The sequence below is a fragment of the Haliotis cracherodii genome, unplaced genomic scaffold, assembly GCF_022045235.1.
Source record: "Haliotis cracherodii isolate W230 unplaced genomic scaffold, xgHalCrac1.p SCAF_9, whole genome shotgun sequence".
In the NCBI taxonomy this organism is placed as follows: domain Eukaryota; kingdom Metazoa; phylum Mollusca; class Gastropoda; order Lepetellida; family Haliotidae; genus Haliotis; species Haliotis cracherodii.
The window spans coordinates 39770261-39791831 of NW_027266343.1; the positions used below are offsets into that span (position 1 = coordinate 39770261).

Here is a 21571-nt window from a genome sequence, read left to right on the forward strand (position 1 = left end):
CTTCCAGCTTCAGACTAGAGACAGCCTCATCAACTTCATCAACAACTTGACTATGATGATGACGTCTTCTACGTTGCTTCTGTAATCACATGGTATACATGTTGTTCCCAGTGTCTAGGTCGTTACCTACCTGTCAGGACCCAGTAAGACTATACTCTTGTGTATATAGATGGATTTAATCAATGATGCTTCTCCAGACCGTATGGTTCTTTAATTCGTTACAGTCAAGTATCACCATAAAGCGTATAATTGCTTAAACGCAATAGTGGCAGCATTGTCCACATAAGTTCTGAATGAGCGGCTAAATAGGACAGAATTTCGAAAAGGCAAACAGCCAATAACATCAACAAAGATTACATACATGTAGTTTGAGTTATCAAACATATTTATGAATTGTTTTCAAACATGGCGTTCTAATTATTAAATAATTGATTTAATAATTAACTACATAGGTTTCTACTACATCAATTTAATTCAACGGTTTAAATACAGGCCTATGCATGACGATACAAACTAAGATGGGTCGTGAAGAATAGAAATCATTATGTGTTGTGAGACATGGATTGAGAACAAGAGCGGGTAGTAGAGTGTGGACAAGAGTCGGGGCTAGAATCGGGTGTAGAGAGTGGGCTAGAGTGAGGGTCAGAGTGTGGCGTGGACGTGTGAAAAGAGTAGAGACACGATTATGGACAGGAGAGAGGACTAGAACGGGGAGTAGAGTGGGAAGTAGAGTGTGGACAAGAGTTGGGGCTAGAACCGGGTGTCGAGAGTGGGCTAGAGTGAGGGTCAGAGTGGGTAGTAGAGCGTTGCGTGGACGAGGAAAAAGAGTGGGGACACGATTATGGACTGGAGAGCGGACACTAAAGTGGGAAGTAGAGTGTGGACAAGAGTTGGGGCTAGAACCGGGTGTAGAGAGTGGGCTAGAGTGAGGGTCAGAGTGGGTAGTAGAGCGTTGCGTGAACGAGGAAAAAGAGTAGGGACACGGTTATGGACTGGAGAGCGGACTAGAGCGGGGAGTAGAGTGTGGACAAGAGTTGGGGCTAGAGCCAGGTGTAGAGAGTGGTTTAGGTTATGGTCAGGAGAGCAGTAGGCTGTACACAAGAGAGAGATCTAAAGAGAGGAGTAGACAGAGGACTGGAGAGTGGACTAGCGTGTAGCCTATAGCGGGGTGTAGAATGTGGACTAGAGCACGGTGTAGAACGTGGACTAGAGCGGGGACTGGAGAGAAGACTAGACAAGGGGACTAGAACGGAGAGTAGAGCAGGAACTGGATAGATTACTAGACAAGGTGACTAGAGCGTTGACTACTGGAGAGGAGACCAGACAAGGGGACTAGAGCGTTGACTAGAGCAGGGACTGGATAAATGACTAGACAAGGGGACTAGAACGGAGAGTAGAGCAGGAACTGGATAGATGACTAGACAAGGTGACTAGAGCGTTGACTACTGGAGAGGATACCAGACAAGAGGACTAGAGCGTTGACTAGAGCAGGGACTGGATAAATGACTAGACAAGGGGACTAGAACGCGGAGTAGAGCGGGGACTGGAGACAAGACTAGACAAGGGGACTAGAGCGTTGACTAGAGCAGGGACTGGAGAGAAGACTAGACAAGGGGACTAGAACGGAGAGTAGAGCAGGGACTGGATAGATGACTAGACAAGGGGACTAGAGCGTTGACTACTGGAGAGGAGACTAAACAAGGGGACTAGAGCGTTTACTAGAGCGGGGACTGGAGAGTAGACTAGACAAGGGGACTAGAACGGAGAGTAGAGCAGGGAATGGAGAGAAGACTAGACAAGGGGACTAGAACGGGTAGTAGAGCGGGGACCGGAGACAAGACTAGACAAGGGGACTAGAACGCGGAGTAGAGCAGGGAATGGAGACAAGACTAGACAAGGGGATTAGAACGGGGAGTAGAGCATGGACTAGAGCTGTGAATAGAGTGTGGCTGAAAGTAAGCACTCAGACAGGGGACTATCTTGTTTTTTGGAGGGTGAAGAAGCTGGACAAGACTTTAGCAAAAGAACACATTGCTCGGAAATACAAATGCTATCAATTCTACGAACACGCTGTTTTATTTCACAAGACGTCCACCAAGATGTATTACTTTATCCATAATGTAAAAATGTGCTGACATTTCTGTATAACAATAACTTACTATTTAAGCATTTAATAATCTGAGTTCTACAAAACAATCGACATCACCCTTTTCCCGATAACAGCGGCTTTCCTCTTACTAACATGAGAAAATACAGGGAAATACCTGAGGCTCCCTTTTCGTAGCTTTGTTTGAATAACACGTGCGACCATTCCTTTGATCCCTGGTTTCAAAAGGATGTAAGAAAGGACAGTCACTTTGCTCCTACCCGTTCCTCTTTATGGGCCAAAAAAACATGTATAGTGCATTGCTTTTTGTAAGGAGGGAGCATACAAGAACACCAATTAATACCGTAGGATGACGTCACGCTATCGTTGTTGCAGTTGATTTTGAGCCAAGAATTCAAAGTCCATTCTAAACAAGTGTTAATTACACAACTGTAGATCATGTTGCAAAATTGTAGTAGAATTATATTTCAACCTGAACATGGTTTTATTCGGATAAATCACTCGAATCTAGTGATTCCGGAAGCAGAATTTGTTCAACTTCCGTAATCTGTTTCTGAAATGTGTGTAACATGCGACGACGAGCAATGATCTGAAGCATACATATAATCACACCTAGCATTGCAATGGATCTCCACATTTGGGATATTCATACCGAATTTAAACTGACTAAATACAACAACACATGATATGATTTGATGTCTATTCCGGCATACATGTTACCTGCTTCCGGCGTATACAACGTATGGTCACAACTCTTAAACCTCCAAAAGTTAATAGATTATATTTTTATAATTTGAAGTTTACACGATATACGGCTTTTCCATTGGACGAGAAGTCGGTCACATGACCGCAAATTTGACGTTCATACGTTTTTCCCAAGACCGTGTTCTTGAAATGACGTAAACACTGACGGACTACTTCCACATTCCTGGCGAAGTCCCTAGCACGAATACATACAGAAGCGTTCTTTCTGTACATTTAGACCCTTTAATCTTGAACTCAGCGTTTCAGTGTACATTGAGAAACGCCAGAGGGTTTGACAACATGATTGTTCACGAATATCCTCGCTACGATACATCCTAATGGACAAAACAAGGAAATGCACTATCGTAGTACCGACTCCATCCGTATCTAGGCTGACAGTGAGTGTCAACAGCAATCAATGAATTTACATTTGTGTCTATTTGACACATCTTTATTCACCTTTCAATTAATCGCCCAGTTGATCAATGATGACTCAAACATGTAACCGCCACAGGTTCATTAAGCAACTTCCAAAATCTCTCCCGTCACGTTTATCGTGTCGGCCATTTTGACGATTTGTACTTGATGTAAGTGTATTACGACGCGCTGTCACTGTGACTGACTTACTGAGGTAGTTCTTAACAGACCTTTCTCATCTAATGAGGATATTAATTGAGTATATTTGTTTACAGAAACTACAAAAGTTGTCCCTGTGCAGCATGTTGAGCATAGATAAACTCATGTCACCTCTCGTTTTGAGGATCTTTTTCTTTATTCCGCGATACAGCTGGTTGTTGTATGGCTGTCAGTGTAAGCATGAAGTCACACGTACTAAATATAAATATGTATAGTTCAAGGTCTTCGTCCTTTGAGGTAAAACAACTGACTTTCACTTTGTGTGAGTTCATTGGAGTATGAACCTTCACAGAGTGAGGGCCAAACTGTATGAACGTCGGAACAGATTATCGGTGCGACATGCACATTTATCTCAAAGCACACAGTCTGTTTCGGTCACCAGATGTAGCGTTCGGCTGACGTTTGCTTGCTCTTTAAATGAACGGATCCATGTTAAAAATACGACTGCGTGTCTACAGTATCTAATGTTTGTAGCTTGTAGAGCTTTTAGATATAAGTATAATATTATGGTAAAATGGCTATCTGGCTTCCTTTTTAGTGAAACTTGATTATCTCTTGTCTCTTCTCTTCTAGTGAAACTTGATTATTCCTTGTCTCTTCTAGTGAAACTTGATTATTTCTTGTCGCTTCTAGTGAAACTTGATTATCGCTTGTCTCTTCTAGTGAAACTTGATTATCTCTTGTCTCTTCTAGTGAAACTTGATTATCTCTTGTCTTTTCTAGTGAAACTTGAATAACTGTTGTCTCTTCTAGTGAAATTTGATTATTTCTTGTCTCTTGTAGTGAAACTTGATTATCTCTTGTCTCTTCTAGTGAAACTTGATTATTTCTTGTCTCTTATAGTGAAACTTGCTTATCTCTTGTCACTTCTATCTAGTGAAACTTCATATATCACCTGTCCCTTTCAGCGAATAAAAGCGACAAAGCCCTTTCCATAGTGATAGGAATGTCGGCTAAAAGCAGAGTCGATGGTACTATTCCGACTATATCATGAGCATGTGTTCCCGGATCGCCATCAAATAGTGATGACATCAGGTTGATGTTGTCATGACATCACAGTTTTGTGGGCTTGCCTGATTTCCGATTGGTCTGTTATATAACATCATGCACTTCAGACCACTACCTCTCAGTCTCCTTATCTTGCCGACTCACAAACTCTCTATGTATTTCGTATCACAAGGTTGATCATCAGTGCGAGTGTGGCAAGGGTGGAGATTTTAATACGCTTCATGAGGTTTTTTAAAGGTTGGTTGGTTTGTTGTTTAACGCCGCACTCAGCAATATTCCAGCTATATGACGGCGGTCTGTAAATAATCGAGTCTGGACCAGACAATCCAGTGATTGACATCATAAGCATCGATCCACGCAATTGGGATCGATGACATGCATCAACCAAGTCAGCTAACCTGACCACCCGACCCCGTTAGTCACCTTTTACGACAATACTGTGTAAAATGGGGAGAAGTTTTCTCAGAAACTACAAAAGTGACATAAATGGAACTTTGCAAGCTTATCTAAGATAACCTATACTTATCAATTCGAGGGTGTTCGAAAATGTGTGCTAAAAACGATTTGTCCCGGAGAAGGGGCTTTGTGTGTATATTAATTTCACATTTAATCAGATTTAATCAATAAATCATCTTGGGTCAATGATTTGCTGACCCGTGAAGATCCGGGGTAGAATAGGTCTTCAGCAACCCATGCTTGTTGTAAAGAGGCGACTAACGGGATCGGGTGGTCAGGCTCGCTGACTTGGTTGATGCATGTCATCGCATCCCAATTCCGTGGATCGATGCTCATGGTGTCGATCACTGGTGGGGGGGGGGGGGCGTATTTCGTTTGCATTGTTGTCTCTACTGACTCCGATCCCCAGACGTGCAGTATGGAAGTCAGATCCATGAACCTGAATAGAAGTTTGCCCATGTCCGCTATTTATAAGAATGACCATTTCCTTTCCACAGTAGGTATTCTCATCATATGTCTTAATCCCCTCGAAATTGGAGTTGGTCTTTTTGTTTGTTTGTTGTTTAACCCCGCATCCAGCAATGTCCCAGCTATATGACGGCGGTCTGTAAATAAGCGAGTCTGAAGTCAAGGCAGAGATTGATATCATGAGCATCGATCAACTCAATTCCGTGCTTGTCAAAGGACAAAGAGTAAATGTAACATGGAATATTATTTGTCGACCAGTTTCAATAAACAACTTGAATCTGTTGCATCGTTATTTCGCTATTAAAGTCCGAAAATGAAGTGATAAGTCGAGAGATAGATTTATCTCGATATCAAGCAAGGATCTGAAGCATTTATGTGTGGAACATTTACTCATTAAATGAGTTATAATACAGTTATACAGTGTATTTAGTAGATGCCCCGCCGATTTACAAAATACTCTTGATTCAATTGTACAATACTGCTCTAAATGGAAAAAACCTGGATGTAGTGGATAGCTAATGAGTGAGTGAGTATTGTTTAACGCCGTTTTTAGCAATATTCCAGCAATATCATGGCGGGGGACACCAGAAATAGGCTTCACACATTGTACCCATGTCGGGAATCGGGAACGTTCTAACCACTAGGCTACCTGCTCCCCCCCCCCCCCCCCCCCCCCCCCCATAGCTTATGTACACTACTGCCTAAAAGTTCATTCCCCTAACACGCGTTGAGAACGCGTGTAACACGATGTGACACGGGTGCTCAACGGGTTGCACACGGGGTGAGCACCCGTTGGACACGGGTGTGCAACGGGTGTGCGTCGCGTGTGCAACCCGTTGCACACGCGTGTGCCACGCGTGTAACACGGGACCGGGTTCCAGTTGAAGTTGACAAATTTATCAAATGAATAGTGAGATAAAACAAAACAGTGAGATGTGAAATTTGAGCGGTGAATAATGAGCGGCCATTGAGCTGTGCTCACCAGACCGTAAATACAAGGTCGGCCCATCTTAATTAGTGTTCGGTTGCTAGACTTTTATGGCATGAATCATTCCACTAGGGTCCAGTCTAGCCATTGTGGCTAGCCGACAGTAGAACAGTAGTGAATTTAGATGCGAGTTTATTGCTAGGGGAACCCCCGTGTTGACACGATTGTCGCGGGTTGGTAAATGTTCGCCATTAATAAAATGATTGTTTGTGGATTGCGAACATATTCATTTGTCCACACGAGTCATTCCATTTGATTGCAAATATAACGTTTTTCGTTCGCCAAATTTATGCTTTAGACAGTACAATTATGATATAGCCGTCACCACTACTAATGTCTCATTATTTCACGTAGGAATATGTCCCATTTCCCCACACCCCACTTTCTGTGTTGTATTTTGAAAGAATAAATAAAAGAAGTTTTTGTGGGGGACACTTTTATACTAATTATAAGAGGATGTTGTAAATGAATATGAACAGCCATGCTGTCTGACAGTTGATAGAATTTGAGATCTTCACAATCACCGGGTGTGACCATGTTGACAGAATCTCGTTAGGGTTTGTGATTTTTACATTTGCCCAATGACCATGGTGAGTATTGCTGGGGATACCAAACGTAACAGTTTATCATTAGAGGTTGTGAGTACCTATACCACGTAGATAGGATATCTTTAGGATTTTAATCCTTCTTTGAGAGGCATTTAGAAGTTTGAGTACTACGTTAGGAGAAGATTTATGGGTGACTTTAATCCTTTCTTTCTCTGTGGGTAATCCTTTCATGTTGATTGGAGGAAGTCACTCAACCAGGTCATGACAGGTCGTGAGTTTACTCACGAACTACTGTGAGCGTTTTTGGCATGACATCTTTTCTTGTATAAACATAGAAACGATGCTCACTCACTCACTGTTAATCTTCTGCAGTTTGCTGGCAAAGTGGGGATAAACCTCAGTGTCAAAGACGATCAAATTTAGTTCGAATCCTTGTTTATATGTGACATCTCCCAAATGGGGACATTTTCATAAACTTGGCAAGTGATGATGAATTTTAATATTAATATTATTATAGTTTATGAAATTGTTAATAAAACTTTAATAAAATTGTGCTTCACTCTCACGAAAAATATATTGTCTGTGAGTAAATTTATATGTCACGTTAAATCGGCATTTTTCAGTGATATTGGGACTACATGAAACATGGCTGGTTTTACATTCTGATACAGGTGCTTGACTGACTGAGTAGTTCATGATCAATAAGATATGTTTAAATCAGTCAAGTTTGCAACAATAGATGAATAAGTTGATACATTTGGACCACAGTTACCGATTACCAACTTAAGACATAGAGACAGGGAGGAGATATATAACCAAACCTATGATCCTGTTGAGACAGTTGACAGTTAGAACGTTGGATTAAATGACAGTAACTAATTTGAACATTCCCCAGTTATATCATAAAATACATCATAACTCATAACAGTCCGAGAGACAGCTTCCAGACTTATACTAGTATTGAAGGGACAATAGCTTTTGACAGTTTAAAAGTAAACTCACCTTAAGGTGCTTGGCAAGTCAAAACTTACCTCCCTGTATATGTTTTTTAGGTTTGACAGCAACTATGCTTGTAGATTTCATAGATAGACATGATTGGTTAGCTAGATGTTATTACAATAAGCGAAAATGTCTTAAAAGTCCACAGTTTGTTTAAAAGTACAAAAAGTGTGTTATAGATCTATCAACGTTTTCTTTTATTGAACATAATATTTGCACTATATTGCTGTAAGATGTAAATAATCTAGCCTCCCCATGTACGTAAGTTACATATATTTATGTATGACCAGAACAGCAAATAAAGTTCTGGTAGATAGGTACTTCGGAGATTTAACGTGCGCTTTCCGACTTTAGCCTATCTCGCACACGGGGAAGCACTTATACTATTAGGGTAAAAAAGCGTAATGATTAAATAAAGAAGTGCAAACACCCCCCCCCCCCCCCAAAAAAAAAAAAAATAAAAAAATAAAAAAATTAAGTTTAGTCCTTGTAGTAGTCTCTTGGTCAGCTTCTCATCCTGGGGGTCGGGATTCTGGTAGAGACTCTTGGCAAGGAGGGCGGCGGTATTGGCGACGAAGTGGTTTGAGGTCGGTACGCCACTACTCTGGAAGAAGTGGTACAAGTCTGTGTAGTTTGTGATGTCTTACTCGATGTCCTGTCCCCCCTTCTTGTGCACCATGACGAAAGGGACTCCTTGTTTGGCGTAGAGATATTCCTTTGGGGTGTTGATCTGGTCAACCTTGAGATCCGGCCGGGGCTTGTAGTGGTTGATCGGAATGTCTGATTTTTCCACTAGTAAATAAATTTCTTTGGTATGACCTCTTTTATCCCTGCTGACGTTATCCTAATGTTCAATTTCAGTCTGCCTCACCACGTAAGAAAGCATTGTACATGATAAACCACACTGATGCAATTTTCTATATATATATATTTGTAGATATGAAGCATTCTAGTTAATTGTGGATACACTGGGCGGACAGAATTGTGTTTATTTCCAGGCCATCCTAATCGTCGTTTACTACTATAAGGTGTATGGTTGGAGGCAAGATCAAAGGCGCCGCACAGCATTTATTAGATAACAGACGGGGTCGTCCGTTTCGCTTTGAACAACCACCCCACCTGTCTGTAGGAGTTATATAATCAGTGCGCAAATAACTGTGTCAAGTCCACTGCCGGGCTGATGCGGTGTCAGTGTCAGCGATGAACATGAATGCCCAAATCATAGACCTGTAGCACTTACAAGTTGCTTAGCCAAAATATTTGAAAAGTGTATATTCAATTCTCTGATAACAGCAAATATAACCTTAGAAAAAGATTCAACATACAAACAATCAAATGTAGAACACAGACCTATGCTTATTATCATTTCTTCTGGATATGATCAACCTGCGGAACCCTCTATCCGATGAAGTAACTAATGCTCGCTCATTAAAAGAAATCAAATCCTTAATTAATCGTTCTGATGCAATTATTAATAATTTTGACTTCAAATATTTTCATAGATCATGCCAAATTGTCCAGTGTCGCCTTAGCCTCGGCTGCAGTGACTTAAACGCTGATAAGTTTAGACGACATGTATCACACATACCAGACTGCACTTGTGGATATCACCTTGAAGATGCAATTCACTTTTTCTATAACTGTTAAAAAATACGATAATATCAGAAACACTGTGTATTTCTACACACATGGGTATGGTCTAAACATGATATTACATGGCAGTAGTTAAGTAGTTCTACAAACATGACTCTTCTTAAATCAGTTCATGACATCATTGTATTACATTATTTCACAGACACCACTTGCTTCAGTGTACTGGCTTCGTGTATTTCATTTGTGCATTTAGTATGTTTATGTTCATCACTCTCTTATATATATATATCCAGCTGTTGTTAAGTTGTTACCTGGAGAGGTATTACATAAGCAAATTTTGCTTGTTTACCGATCCAGATTTCTTTTGAAATAAAAATACGTTTAAGCCAACACAGCTAACCCTAAAACACATGATTGTAAACTATTCAAAAAGGAGCACTAATCTCTGACTTCTACTCGGGTGTCGAACTCAAACTCAAACTCATTTATTCTTAGAATAACATGACATACAATTATCTACAATTTTTATTATGTACAATTTAACAAAAATAATAAAAATAGGATACGTGGATAATAATGCAATTTACCAATTGTATTGTACACATTGTTAAGGAATTTAGATAGGCCTTTCAGATTTCTTACACTGTTAGTGGTCATAATTTTCTTAAATGTTTGGAAACTTAAGATATTGCTTATTTAAGAGTTCATATCGCCGTTGGTGTAAAGCTTCACATCGGAATGAATAATGCAATTCATATCCCACAGCGATAAAATCACAGAGTGGACACTGGCTGTCTTCCCTGGGAATGTTCAGCCATCGACCAGTTTCAACTGGTAATCCTTGGTTAGAAAGTTCTGAATTTTAGTATTGGGAGAAATATTGATTTTAAGAGCAGTAGATATTTCGCAAATGAAGGTTGATTCTTCAGGTAATACGACCTTTGGATTTCCGCTTGGGCTTACTAGCTGCCGTGAGTCAATTTGCTCGTTAACGCAACCGAGCGTGACAAGAGACTGGGCTACCAGTCTGCAAGGACAGCTAAATAAACTTACGCATTTTTGAAAACTGATTGGTTACCCGTGATCTATGAAGATTTCAACAAAGGGCGCATGGTAATTAATTTCTTCAGCCTAAACAAACAGACAAATAACGGCGAAAGCTCATCGGATGTCGTTATTTGGAAATACCCCTGATTGTTACAGTTTGATAATAAAAAAAGGGTTACAGGCCGGCAAAGCCACATTTCGAAAATAGATAGCCCAAATTGATGTGGCTCTCGCGGCAATGGTTATGGTTGCGTGATTGTATAATGTGGCTCTCGCGGCTATGCTGTCAAAACATGCTTTGTGATTCTAACAGGTTACCGTATATAACAAAACAAGTCTTGTTTTCTCATTTTCTATTCAACAAGGATAACATATTCATCAAAACTTTACATTGATGAATATGAATAGCATATGAATATCATAATGCAGATGAAGGAGGTCGCCCACGTGGTCAGCATATTCCATCTCACTCAGGTGTGGGTTCAGAAGCTGGATCTTGAGGGACGCAGTACGTGCATCGATTGCCTTGTACTTCTTTCTTCGTGAAGGTTCTGATCACTGGTGTGAGAGTCTAAGGACTGCAACCTCTTTGAGTGACTGCTCTCGCTGAAATAGCTTCACTACCTCGTAGATGTTCGGGTGGCACCTCTTGGCAAGTTTCTTTATCTTGTTGTGCAACCCTTCCAGGTGATTGTTGGTACGGTGGCCTTGGTTTTCGAAATGGTTGGCATGAAGGCCCCTCCTTGAACCCAACAGGTTGTCACGTAGTCCATGAAGGCAGTCACTTTAGGGCCAGCAGGAGAGTCAGCAATGGCATCAAGCCACACATCATCTACTTTGTCACGAGGTACTAGCGGGAGGGCAGCAGCTCTTGTCACCAGCTTCTTCACCTCCTCATCTTCCTTATAGTCCAACACCAGACCTTCTTTCTGCACCCTCCTCCAGATACATTGGGTGAAGTGAAAGAAACACCCTCTAACTAATGTCCCAGGAAATACCTCAGTCACGGCATTGTGAGCTGCACGTTCAAAGTCCAACTGAATTGTAAGTGGGGCAAACTCTAGACCTCCTCTAGCAAAATCGCATAGGTACTGAAACATGTTGACATAACTTTTGTTCGATTGGACAACAAACAGTAAACTAATGGAAACATATGGCCAAACACCTCAGCATGTAAACAATAAATCTTATCAAACATCTTGGGACAGGCATAAAATGTACCATCACAAAATACAATGTCTGCAGTACACAAATGTTCAATGTTCTTGTCTGTAGTGAAGATGATGATGTCGTCACTAACACGGTGTAGGAACTGGTCGCCTCCCTCAGTCTGGGAGTACCGCGCTTAGTAATTTAAATGTGGGACACTCATATAAAGGTATCGGTAATCGGATTAATTAATTACCTGCTAGAATAGGCGAAATGCACTCAGCTGAAAATGTGGCTTTACCGGCAATAGCCATTTCTGAAATGTGGCTCTCCCGGCTAGACACCAAAAAAAGTATCCCTGAGTGAAAGCATTTGCGGATTTCGGATTGCGTGGATGATACAATTACTACTCCCTTGTTGTCATCCACATTTTCTGGTATAACCCTACACTTCTGTATTTATCGTAATTCACATGCTGCTCAGTTAATGAATTTATATTATGTATACTCAGTTGTAGCACCACTCAGATTACCGGATAAAGGTTCAAATTTGGTCTTTCTTGTACCTGGGGTAATCATTTAATCTAAATCCAGGTTTGAAGTGAGGTGGAATGTGAATTATGCACGTGGCAGCCCAGCAAGAGATGTATGATCAGTTGATTTACTTTTTTTGTAAATCAACTGATCATTCCCAGACATCAAAGGATCAACAGGAAATACGTTGATTGATTAATTACTGTTATCTTGCACAGTGGATATGTCAAAAGTAAGTGTTTACATGTGAAGGTAGGGTTACTAAACCTAGGGAATACACTCATATCATGGTGTGAAGTACAGATGTAAAAATAACATACTTTGTTCAAAGGGTAACCGATAATACACTGACTGGTTGTTCATTGTTATCTAACTCAATGTATGTTTTTAAGAACCGTGGACATTATAAAAATAGTTGTCACGTGGGCTTTCTCAGCTAACTTGGCACCTATGTGAAACAATTGAAACAAACTACGTGATCAGTTAAGAAACAGACACGGGTTATAATATTCGATACATTTAAATAACGTTTAAAAACGATATATTTAAATATTTTAATATATTTCATATATATTCCAAATATTGTTTCCAAATAATTATTATTAAAGTATTTGATTCTCACATAGACATTTGACATCGAATAAGTATTTTTGTACAGCTGCAGACGCAATGGATATTGTTCCTTTATGTTGATATTCCCGGATACATTATAACATTGGTAGGTTGTAATAATGATATTTGCATTTTGTTTTCATTCATTCGCTGCAGCTTTGAACAGAATCATTCTTGTTCCTTTCCGTTTGGTTGGGAAGTTTTTGGATGCGCGAAAGACGTTGTTTTCACAAGTATTTTCTTTTGTAAGCGTGTATATGTTACAGTCAATGTGTAAAATATGATTCACTCAGGCAATTTATTAAATATCTAAATATTTCAGTCATTTTACAAATTGACTGAATAATCCATTCATTTATTTAACCGACTGACTAAAAATGATAAAGACGACCAAAAGAGCTTAAACACATCACAATATATTAATGATGCTAAGAAAAGAAGCCAAACAATACAGAACTGTACTTGGTGATGATATTAAACATAAACAAATATTTGGAATTCGTTATCATATTAATAAAGATGGACATATTTTTCAGTTAATTTGTAAAATAAACTGAATATTTAGGCGTTTAATACATTTCCTTAGTGAAATCTGTTTACATTTTGAATGTAAACATATACACACGGTAAAATAAGCAATGTGCAGATGAAATATTTACTTTGTGTTGCAAGTCAAAATAGTGTACACGAAGATCGCACAATTACCAAGCAAGTGACTTATCAAAACTGCATCACCATTACCGATGCTCCCCACAAATATACCTACATTTCAAAAACTGTATTTCATTTTTGTTGATCAGTGTGACCATATGTCCTTCTACTTTCAATAAAAATGCGCTTACGAATGGCGAGCACAGGTCGCGAACAAGTCTAGATTTCTGCTACATCATCCGGGTACTCGCTGAGAAAATACAGTAATGCACAGGTAACAACTACTCCCGCGGAATTGCTTTAGATCAGTGCTCTTTTGTACGTTGAAATACTATATATTGTGAATGCCAAAATGATGTATCAAGGATCAAGTAGAAGATACATTGACCGTTGCACTGGGAGTTTATTCAACAGACCGTGAAAATAACACTGCTGTATCTTATTATTTATTTTAGATGACGCAGTCAAAGCTCACTTCTCCTGGCGGCCATTATCGAACGGCCAGCTAGAACACAACCCCGCGCTTACGTCTACAGGTCTCTTCCTGTAGTACGGTAATTAGTATTCTCTCCCTCAAGTGTATCCTCAATGATATAACCCACCCTCATTAATTACATGCTGCTCTTTTCCAGCCTCACGGCTATGGAGCTGTGATAAAGAGTCCAAGTCATCATAAAGTAATTAGGGTCCAATAAAAACAATGCGCCGCCAAACCTCATACATATTATCACTGAAAGTCGTACTACAGACGGTTAATGTCAAATCACAATAAAAGCATTTCAATTGCAATAACATGTTCCAGGACCATGTATTCTCTTAACACCATCGGATTTAGAAGCAATGGTCGTATAAAACAAAACACATCTATTTGATCACAACAGTATTCATGTTATTCCCACAAAATCACATAAAGAAAGGAGACATTAGGAAATACATGTGCATTATCATTTTTCGTCAGGATAACAACATTTTCTCTCCTTGTTACCACCTCCAGGTTCAGCTTAAGACGGGTCCTCCTTTGGTCAAAAGTTTGTTCCCCCTCTAATGAGTGTGTCACGCGTTGCACACGAGTGGCGGACGGGGTGCACACCCGTGTGCAACGCGTTGCACACGGGTATCACACGCGTGACCAACCCGATGCACACTGGTTGCGTAACGCGTTGCCCATGCGTGTAAGGGGAATGAACTTCTAGGCAGTAGTGTATGTCATAGAAAGATGATAAGCGCAAGAGACTGAACTAATTAATTTCCCTCCCGATTGCCTTATAATTATCTAGGCATTTGATACTGTGATCTTCCGAAATATGGGGAAACTGAAATCTACAAATTATTGAGTGAGTTCATTTAAAATGTCTGATATGTGCGACCTTATAACTTTCCTTCAGTTTTGGATTTTATTTTCTATTTTGTTGCCAGGCTCTGTCAAGGCATAGACTTATATATTTACAGATAGTTTTTTTAAGCGGTTAGTGTCTATCACAAAAGAATATGTCGAAATATATTAATATAATATTTAAAGCTGTAAGATAAGATGAAACAGAAAGGAGGATATACGTGTAGCGTTTTGCAACATGGTATTCGCATCTTGTCACATATTTATTATGTATTTATATATGCATAATTTTTGTACTCTCTTGTACTACAATCGGTGATTTGAAGACAATAAACTGCTCTGTTAAACGGCACCTGGGACGCTATCAGACAAGAGGCCACACACAAGCGTCACGAGATAACAGAGAAAGAGAAAATTGCTTGAATCATTAGATTGTATGTACACAGATACAGCAGTATCCAAAGCATGCCTTTATTGTTAAACAGGCATGATCTTGATTCTTCGTGAGCAATCAGTTGCATCTTGCTCTCTGTAACTTGGCATGCCTGCCTATCTCTATATTGAATTAATGTTTAACGCCTAATTCAACAATATTCCAGCTATATGAAGGCGGTGTGTAAATAATCAAGTCTTGACCAGACAATCCAGTACAATCGGGATACGATAACATGCTTCCCGTTAGTCGCCTCGAACGCCAAGCATGGGTTGCTGGAAACAAACTGTAACCCGGATCTTCACGGGAGATTATTACTATAGTATCCACAGAAACATAATAAGCAAAGATTTGGTTGGTTTGTCGTTTAACGCCGCACTCAGTAATATTCCAGCTATGTGATGGCGGCCTGTAAATAATCGAGTCTGGACCAGACAATCCAGTGATTAATATCATGAGCATCGATCCACGGAATTGGGATCGAAGACATGCATCAACCAAGTCAGCGAGCCTGACCACCTGGTCCCGTTAGTCGCCTCTTACGACAAGCATAGCCGCCTTTTACGGCAAGCATGTGTTGCTGAAGACCTATTCTATCAAAGATCTTCACGGGTCTAATAAGCAAAGAAATGGCGAGTGTATTATCAGATATTTCTTTATTGAAGGTTCCCTACAATCAGTGCAACAGAGCTAACGTGACCACCATTCCCTGCAAAGCTCATACTGACTGTGTTCGAAGAATGTACTACATTTGTAGGCACCAAATATTCCCACATTTCCCATTTGGTTGGGGCGTTGTTCTTGTCCGAGTCATACAGCATGAAGGTTGACTGCAGCTTATTTCCATTTATCGTGACGCTCTGAGGCTTCCCAGTTGCGCCGTTGGATCTGCTTACCCCGACCCTCAAACGTGCAGTATGGAAGCCAGATCCCTGTACCTGGATTGTGGTTTGAGCATGACCGTTATTTATTGGTATGATCATATCCTTTCCGAAGTGGGTATTCTCATTATTTGTCCTTAAGCCTCCAAAATTGTAGTTGGTCTTGAATTTGTAGATACAGCTGGACTCTCCTGGGAGGCCGATATGTCCATTGTTCTTGTTGGTGTCAAAGTGGACATTGGAATGCATTGCTGCGTTGCCATTCTGGTACTGAATGCATGTGGATTCGCCAGTTGTTGGGTTAATCCAGCCATTGTGGAAGTCCAGCTTAACATTCTGCCATTGTTTGCCATAGTTATGAAGGAGGACCATCATCTCTTTGTTATTCGGGTTCGCTAGAGCTAGAGGTGCCACTTGTCTCTCCCACCCCGTGTAATCACTCGAAACTTTGAGAAACTTCTGGTCATAGTACAAATTGTGCCAGAATTTGAAGAAGTTTGCAATCGGTAGCTCACGCCCATCTCTAGTGAACATGGACCAGTTCAGGCTATTGTGACCTGGATATTGCTCATTGGACAGAAGGAACACAACGACTCTTTCCATAAACTCCCTGAGGTTGAGATAAGTGAACATTTGTGCATTTGACAAGTAAAGGGTCCCAAAGTCTACAATGCCAGAATGAGCATCCTGGCTGATTCCGTGTACTCCACCTCTGCCGAACTCGCTGACGATGATAGGAAAATTCCTTCCTTTCTTTATGTGAGAGTAATTTTCAATCATGTCAATCACTGCAACCAGTCGTGCTTCATTGATACCAGAAAAGGAATGGCTTCCACCGGATACATGGATATCGTTGTAAGCATGGAAGGAGAAGAAATCCATGTGATCCAGAGACATGTCCAAAAACTTCGCAGCTCCCTTCCAGAAACTGAAGTTGTGATCATCCGCCCTGGCAAAGTAACCCGTGTATGTTGGCCCACCCACCTTCATGCCAAATCTTGACTTGAGCTTTTGTGCCACAGCTTTATGGAAGTTGATCACAGTTGTGGAGTCAAGAAACTTATATGAAGCGTCGGGTTCGTTTATGACTTCAAAGAAAGCTGGGAGATGTCCTCCAGTGAAATCCTTGGTACCCTGAACCATCAACGACACGAACTCCGCCGCAGCATCTACGTTATTGGGGAACTTTCCTTGGTGATGGGACGTGTCTATCCAATTGGGCCAGCTGAGACCTGTCACGGAAATTTAGATACTGTAATCAATAATCAATAATCAATAGTCTATCAAGTTCATTGGTCTCATATGGTATTAACCATACTGACGTATACAAGTTAGGGTCTACACAACTTTACCGCATTCGTAAGAGGCGACTAACGGGATTGGGAGGTCAGGCTCGATGTCTTGATTGATGCATGTCATCCTATCCCGATTACGGAGATCGATGCTCATCATGTCTATCACTGGATTGTCAGATCCAAAAAAAGTAATTTTTTGAAATGTAATAAATATAGCAATGATGAGTATGGTTTTACGCCGCTTTAAGCAATATTGCTGTAATATCCGGCAGGGGACACCAGGAATGAACTTTACATATCTTACCCATGAAAGTTGTTTGGTTGGTTTACGCCACACTGAGCAATATTCCAGCTATATGACAACAGTCTGTGAATAATCGAGTCTGGACCAGACAATATCATTAGCATCGATCCACAAAATTGGGATCGATGACATGCATCAACCAAATCAGCGAGCCTGATCACCCGATCCCGTTAGTCGCCTTTTACGACACGCATAGTCGCCTTTTACGGCAAGTATGGGTTGCTGAAGACCTATTCTACCCCGGATCTTCTCGGGTCTACCCATGTAGGGAATCCAAGTGAGCGAGCGCTAACCACATACCACCCCACCACCCCACCACCCAAATATATTAACGATAAAATATACTAGCCATGATACTATCACAAAACTTTGTAGGTTGAAATTATGCATCGGTATCATTGATATGATGAATGTTGTTAAACATAAGTCACCAAACGTCAGGGCATGGTAGCAGCCAAATAATCCCCCTGCTCATAATTAGTCTGCTGTCGTGACAAACATGAATTACTTGGAATATTTTCTGACCATGAATCTCAAAGGGCGCGTTTCAATCTGCTGTTCTATGTCTATCATGAAGCACTTCAGGGCATAAACAAACTAAAATGGTAAAATCTTAGTACCTGTATGCATTCAATCACATTTGTCAGGCAAATAATTAGCGATAAACATTGTAGGAACAACAAAAGGTATGGATTATACTCGACTTCACTTCATACACCGCAGTGTTCAATTTCGTCATTTTGACTGTAAAATCTGTTCATTTCTTTAACAGAGTGACTAAAATTGATTAAGACGATCAAAAGGGCCCAAAAACATCCCAATAGATTATTATGTTCAATTAAAAGCCAAACAATATAGAAATCGTAACATTTTCAGTCTCTTGGTGATGGTATTAAACATAACAATGTTTAGAATTCGTGTCATGATAATACAGATGGACATATTTTAATCAAGTTGTAAAATAACTGAATATTCAGGCGTTTAATAAATTTCCTAAGTGAAAATGTTGCTCATTTATACTGTAAAAATCTAAAAACGATAAAATAAGCAATGCTCAGGAGAAATATTTACTTTGTGTTGCAAGTTAACACAAAGATACCTACATTTCCTTATTATTTCCCAAACTGTATTTCATTTTGTTGATCAATGTGATCATACGCCCTTATATATACTGTCAATAAAAGTGACAAATGCGCTTACGAATTGCGCAGCACAGGTCGCGAACTAGCCTAGGTTTCTGCTATATCATCCGGGTGCACATGGGTAAAAACAATAACAAAGGCAACAACCAGTCCCGGGGAACTGCTTTAGATCGGTGCCCTTTTAAGGTGCGAGATCATTTGGCGTCAGGATATATATTGAGTGTGAGTGAGTCTTGGGTCTTTGGCGTGACGAGCGAACGCTTTAACAACTAGGCTACCCGACCCCTCCTCAGGATATAAAACAAGTTAGTTACAAGATTTAATGTCATTCGACAAGGCCAAGTTATTATAAAAGGATTCTATTTTGGATGGCTTACCTCGCATTTCCCATACCAAATTGTTAATGTCTTTTCCGTAACCACGGATTTGATCCTCATAGAACCCAAACTCTTTCTGCTGCAAGCTGCGATCTTGAATGTAGTGGGGGTCTGGGTACCCATGGTGATTGGGGTCTTGGTGCCACTGTTTAACGTAGTTAAAATTGTGTAATGATATTATAATGCAGCTGGTAAACAATACTATATCAACGCATATTCTTCAATGATGATGCCCATCAAATCTAGAGGGGTTTAACGGTATTCCAGATATATCACGGCGTGTCAGCTTAATGTGAGAGGAAAGCCAGGATGCAGGTCTCAGACAATTAACACTTTCGGGAAGCCCTCGAACACGGGTATGTAACTGACAAGCCCAGAAATATAATCGTGGCGAACCGGGATTCGAACGCACGATCATAGGTTTCTGGCGTGCCCAAGGTACGCAATCCTGCACAAATTACGGCGCCTTAGACGACTGGGCCAGCCGTGACACCATACACATTTAATGTATTACAATGTCTAATTATACTGTGCGCCAATTACATGGCAACAACACATAGTTACCATTGTACCTACGTTGTGGAAGAGATTGAGATACAGGCCAGCCGTGAAACCATACACATTTAATGAATTACAATGCGGCAATTACATGGCAATAACACATACAGTAAACTACTTTTATAACGAACACGCTTTTAACGAACTTACCGATATAACAAACTTATTTTTAGTCCCGGTCATTTGTTGCATATATGTTGTATATATGCTTATAACGAACTACGGTTATTGCGAACTAAAATTAGTGGTCCCTTTGAGTTCGTTATAACCGTAGTTTACTGTAGTTGCCATTGTACCTACGTTGTGGAAGAGATTAAGACACCATACACATTTAATGTATTACATTGTTTAATTATACTGTGCGGCAATTGCATGGCAATAACGCATAGTTGCAATTGTACCTACGTTGTGGAAGAGACTGAGATACAGGCCAGCCGTAAAACCATACACATTTAATGTATTACATTGTTGAATTATACTGTGCGGCAATTGCATGGCAATGACAGAAAGTTGCCATTGTACCTGCGCTGTAGAAGAGGCTGAGATACAGGTCAGCCGTGACATCATAAACATTTAATGTATTACATTGTTTAATTATACTGTGTGGCAATTACATGGCAATAACACATAGTTGCAAATGAACTTACTTTGTGGAAGAGATTGAGATACAGGTCAGCCGTGACACCATACACATTTAATGTATTACATTGTTTAATTATACTGTGTGGCAATTACATGGCAATAACACATAGTTGCAAATGAACTTACTTTGTGGAAGAGATTGAGATACAGGTCAGCCGTGACACCATACACATTTAATGTATCACATTGTATAAGTATAATGTGTGGCAATTACATGGCAATATCACAAAGTTGCAAATGAACTTACGTTGTGGAAGAGATTGAGATACAGGTCACTGTTGATCCAGCGCCCCGCTACAGTACCATAAGCTTTACATTTCGGAATAAGACGTGGCTGGTCGAACCCGTTGTGTTTGTTCCACCTGTCCACCTCATAATGGACTCGTCCACCCTGGGAATGCCACTCATTGTAGATAGTGAATTTGGTGTCGGAGAGCACCTCCCCGCACAGCAAGACTGAAAACAACGCTACCACCGGTACCATCTGCATGACTATACTCGTTCAGGTGAGACGAGCTTCTATATATAGACACTGAGACACAACCAGTGTCAATATCACACGTGTTATAGGCATGTTGTCTTCGTGTTATGTGAGTGATTTAGTTGCCTAGTTACCGACTTACCATGGTATTGACCGGACAGGTGTTTAACCTTGATTCTGTAGCAATGTAATTCGGATCATGGTGAAATGATAAGGAACTGACCAATCTTCTAGGGTGGGAAAGCGGTCCTGGGATTTTGTATGGAGACTTGATATGAACTGACGGCCAAAAGAAACGTTACCAACGATATTTCTAGGATAAAATATGACCAACACAATTTGAAGCAGCAATAACAATTGTATTGTAGAAATTCATCATTCAGAACCGTAAAATGCGAATTTACTAATTCAACAATAAAGTCCTTGACCTCCAAAAGGGACATTTCTTGACAAGGGGTTATTCGTCCAGTATTCGATCAACAACATTGGTTACAACTTTAAGGTGACGATGGCCCAGACCGTTCAATACGGGATATGACCTCCATGAGCGGCAATGCATCTTCGAATGCGTCGTCGAACTGAGTAG

The 21571-nt window shown here is 40.4% G+C and overlaps 1 protein-coding gene across 1 annotated transcript; it reads right to left on the reverse strand.

Moving 5' to 3' along the window:
* Positions 1-15961: 15961 nt before the first annotated feature.
* LOC139452695 (beta-porphyranase A-like) lies at positions 15962-20994 on the reverse strand. The gene is made up of 3 exons (XM_071234245.1): positions 20752-20994; positions 19305-19449; positions 15962-17418 (listed from the first exon to the last, which is right to left on the reverse strand). Exons 1-3 carry the CDS (start codon positions 20992-20994, stop codon positions 15962-15964), a joined length of 1845 nt encoding a protein of 614 aa, XP_071090346.1.
* Positions 20995-21571: the final 577 nt, after the last annotated feature.

Coding starts and splice junctions, on each gene's coding strand:
- LOC139452695 (XM_071234245.1), bottom strand. CDS start 20,994: ATGCAGATGGTACCGGTGGTAGCGTTGTTTTCAGTCTTGCTGTGCGGG. Junction 19,450..20,751: donor ATCTCAATCTCTTCCACAAC/GTAAGTTCATTT, acceptor TACGTTAAACAG/TGGCACCAAGACCCCAATCA. Junction 17,419..19,304: donor TTTGGTATGGGAAATGCGAG/GTAAGCCATCCA, acceptor TTTCCGTGACAG/GTCTCAGCTGGCCCAATTGG.